Genomic DNA, 4,480 nt, shown 5'->3' on the forward strand with positions numbered 1-4,480 from the left:
ATCTCGGAGGTCTTTTCCAACCGAGCGATTTCTGTGTGTGATTCTGTGTGTATGTTATACACGAAGGGAGCACAAAACTTACCGTATCTTTTATGCTTTTGTAGAGTGATGGGGCTTGATCCTAGAAACTGATGAGTGTTTTGGTTCCAGATCTGTAGAGCACTTGAGCATATGCTAATTTTAAGCATGTGAGTAGTTCCAGCAGAATAAATAACAACATCAATGGAAACACTCACATGCTTAATGTTACACAAGCAGTGTACGTGCCTTGCAGTGTCTGCTGTCACAGCGTTCAGCCCATTGCAGGACTGAGACTCTGGTGAACGTGATAACTTCTTTTTTATTATATATTTCTCATGCTTTTGTCTCAATGTACTGTTTTGCTTTATTTCTAGTATTATGGTTAATATGTCACGTCTCAGTGGGTTCTTGGTCTTGAATACTCTGTGATCACAGCAAAGACAATTTTCATTATGGAGCCCGTTAGCTTGCACAGTCACATGTTAGCAAATATTATCCTGCTAATTTTTATTTTATTCATAGTGTGCTGTGTGCGGAACATCATATACGTGTACTACAGCAAAAATTCTCGTAGAAATATGGTCCCTGCTTCAAATAGGTGGTAATGTGAAGTATTGTGCAGTGTGTAGATAAAGCAGTTTGGCTGTCTGGTATCTTTACCGTGAAAATATTTTGGTTTGCAGATACTTTTTGTTTGTAACTGCTACTAATTATAGTTCTTTTTTACATCTAATAAACAGTGTGAACAGGATTAATTTCAGATTTCAGAAATGTCATATCTTTTATGAATTTTACTTGTTTTCATCATATGTACGAGCAGTTAAAAAACACTTTGCAAAAACATGCAGAATGTCGCAATGGTGATGTTCTAGTCATGTTTGTTCTTTTACTTTTCAGCACCACCAAAGTTTCTTCAGCTGTTTTTATCTGATAAAAACATGCCATCTGAACTAGAATACATGATCATTTCCTTTGATGAGCCCCATGTATATCTTCGTCAGTGGAGCGATGAGTCAGTGTTCCAGGAGATCCAGTTTTCAACTCAAGCCAATTGCAAACTTTTGGAGTGCCGAAATGTGACTATGCAGAGTGTTGTGAAACCTTTCAAAATCTGGGGGCAGATTGCTATTTCCAGCAGTGGAGTGGGAAGGCTATTGGACTGCACGATAATGGTGGACCCCATTTTCATCAACTTTGGCCAATATGCACTTCATTCTCTAAATACAGCAATTCAGGCTTGGCAGCAGGTATGCAAATACAATAGTGAGAAATAATGTAGTTATTGTGATTAATTTAGCAGCAAAGTAGAATACCAACTGCATTCATTGAAAATACTCCAAGATGGAAAAACTTTTAATTTACACTAGAAGTGTTTTTCACTAATACATATGAGTTCCATTATAGCAATAAGGATTAGGAGATGATGATACTATATGTAGCCAGAACTGTTTGAGTTTCAGTGAAACTACGTGGATTTATATCAGAACAATCAGAATCTTGGTCTTGAAATGCATATTACTGTGTTAATTTATGAAAAGGTGAGTGATGCATGACATGTAAGCACAGCTCAGTCTGAGTGGTAGAGCATATTGTTTCCAGCTACTACTTCTATCCTTATTGAAGTTCAACGCTAGTTTCACATTACATTCTGTGCAAGCAGCATTAATGATTGAAGCCAATCCTACTGTAAGAAACCTTGCTGCTGCAATGACCCCTCGAAGGCCTGTAATTCTCTTACTCCACTATAGCCTTGAAATCAAATCATTCTCTTCATCTGCCTGAAGACCTATGTGGAGCCTGGGAATTAATTACCTATCATGGCACTACAATAACAAAGCCCCCAAAAAAGGATAAAACATCTGGTTTATATAAAAAAAATTCTTTTTTAAGGGCATTCCATGGTTTTCTTGTTGCAGAAGGACATTCATAAAACAAGATCTAGTGTGATTTAAATCTTTACAGCTGGCTCAAATATCAATGTGAACAAAAATCTTTGTAGCTCCAATTTCTGTTTTTTGTCATATTTTCAACAATGCTTTTAATAAAAAACAAACATAGACAGTATAAGAGAGTCCTTGGTAGACTGTTTAAACCCAAAATATTTCTGACTTAGTACTAGTCCCTCATCTAAGACATGTGTGGCAACTACTGCAAAATGGCCTTCAGAAAGGTCAGTTTCCTCTTAGAGTGGAAAAAAAAGTTCCCTCAGACATAGCTATACATATAAATAAAATATGGTGCATAAATATTTAAATGTTTTAAACCACATCACAGTGTGACTGACTGACTGACTACTCTGTGCCTTGAAGGAATATTCTGAGTTGAAAAAATGGAATTGTATATTTGATTAAGTAGAGCCATATGTCGCATAGTATATTGCTGACAGGTACATTCTATGAATTGTTGGTACTGATTTATACATGGATTTGGCAATGTTAACATGAGCCACAGGAGGATATACTTCTGTAATTGTTGCTGTAATTTTCTCGTTTCCTCTCATGTCAAGGGTACTTGCCACCATGTTCTGATGTGGTGGGTATCTAGCCCTGAGTATTCAAGATTAAAAACTTGCACCTCTTTGAAATTAGGGAACAGTTAACACACAAGTGGGTTCAAAAAGACCTATTAAATTAATTGATACCAACATGTTTTATATGTGGCTTTACACTAAGACTGGGGAGAGTGGCACGCACTGGACAGGGAAGGAATTAATTTCCCAATGATAAGCACTGTTTGATGTTTGCTGTTCACACAAAATACAATATAAGTACTGCCAACTAGAAGCATGTATTTAATAAGCAGGAAAGGTTATTTGAATTCTCCACATATTTTTTACTGGATTAATATCTGAAACAAGTAGTCAGTGAACAGACAGATGAAGCATGAAACAATTTGGCCCTGCACCTCTAGGTCAAGAGTTCAGGATTAACAGAAGCTTCCTAGATATGGACTAATATATTTTTTTGTTTAAGTAATGATGAACATTCTGAAAGTAGATTAAACCTAAAAACCACCAAGCATACAACTTGCTTTATACTTCTAAGTCACATGCTGAAAATCTGAGAGGATTAGCACTTTTTAAAAACAGTTTCCCCTTTTGACATATTTCACTGTCTAATCTGAAATCCCTGTTTAAATACAAGCAGTAACAGGCTAATGCCCACCTAAATGCAAAGCTAAAGTAATGGTTTTAATCATCAAATAACAGGGTAGGGAACTTCAAGATTGTTACTAATTTGGTTTTGTTATTTAATAATAACATACAGAGTATAAAGTGAGATAGAAAATGCATGTCTCCTGTGACTGTACATGAGGTAGTTGGGTTTTTTTCCACTTATCTTAGGGATTTAAGCCTTCACAAATTGTTTAGTTGCGTTAGTGTTTTGTGATACCTAGAGACAGCAGAGTCAGCTGAGAAAACAGCTCCCCAGGTATGGCACTGAGTATTCCTGGGGAAAAAAAAACTATTCCTTTGTGGTCTCATGCTGCAAATGTTTTCCTAAACCCCTCAGAAGTTAGAAAAGCTCCTATTTTAAACCTGTTTTAAGCCGATAGAACTTCTTTTCCATGAGGTCCACATGGTTTAACCATTCTGTTGGCAATTGCATAGGTTTTCTTAATGAGCTGGGATTAGTCAGAAGGACGTCTATGATCACAGTAGTTTACCCATCTTCTACCGTAAGCACAAAGAACAAAGGCAAAGGATTCAGAAAATTTGCATTTAGCTGCAATTTAACTTTCTGGCTGATAATTTGAGGATACTGCCATGAGAATGGAGTTTAAAGAGTCAGAAGGAAAATGTTCTTTTCTCTTAGAGGAATTTTGAGGGAGATAAGAAAATTGCTAAAGCCTTTTATGTCCAAAAAGCATTGCTAAGTACTAGAGAGAGAGAGTGTACGTGCATGTATATATGTGTGAGAGAGAAGGCTTGCACGGGTCTTTGGTAGCTTGAGAAGCACACAGAAAATAACTTTGTGCATATAAAGAGGCCAAGGCTTTTATGTTTTGGGTTTTTTCCCAATCCCAGAAATGCTTTGAAATAGCTGTGAGCTGAGACGTGAGCAGAAAGTCTTGAGATGGGGAAAGCCTGGTGACTAATATGTTATGTGGGATGTTTTTACCCTCTCTGAATAGAATTCATAAAATATCTGAAAGCCCAATAAAGGAGAAACACTTTCCAGGCCTCTCTGAGAGAGAAGAACAGTTGAAAAATGATCTAAAGAGGGGCAGGACATTGTCCCCCAGGAACTAACCCTAATCTGTATCTGATTCAGGCTGTTGATCTCTTGCTGATTCTTTTGATTTGCTGTTTTAATTCAGAGAGAGCATTTTTTTCCCTAATCCACACTTAGGGGTTTTCAGCTCCTGGAGTCATCATTCAGCCTTCAGCATGGCTGCCACACAAATGGCCCAGTTCTGTTTGTTTTTATTATGTCTGGGTTTCCTACACTCTCTTTTT

At 37.0% G+C, this 4,480-nt stretch overlaps 1 protein-coding gene across 1 annotated transcript in view; it reads left to right on the forward strand.

The window, feature by feature from the left end:
* Window positions 1-918: 918 nt before the first annotated feature.
* LOC104543015 (vacuolar protein sorting-associated protein 13B-like) overlaps window positions 919-4,480 on the forward strand; it is a gene marked incomplete at its 5' end in the record, with an annotated part of 51,838 nt that continues 48,276 nt past the window's right edge. Inside the window, one exon of the mRNA XM_010187506.1 lies at window positions 919-1,268. Coding sequence (XP_010185808.1) covers window positions 919-1,268 — 350 coding nt within the window. The remainder of the gene's footprint in view (window positions 1,269-4,480) is intronic.

The sequence above is a fragment of the Mesitornis unicolor genome, unplaced genomic scaffold (assembly GCF_000695765.1).
Source record: "Mesitornis unicolor isolate BGI_N332 unplaced genomic scaffold, ASM69576v1 scaffold32876, whole genome shotgun sequence".
Lineage (NCBI taxonomy): Eukaryota > Metazoa > Chordata > Aves > Mesitornithiformes > Mesitornithidae > Mesitornis > Mesitornis unicolor.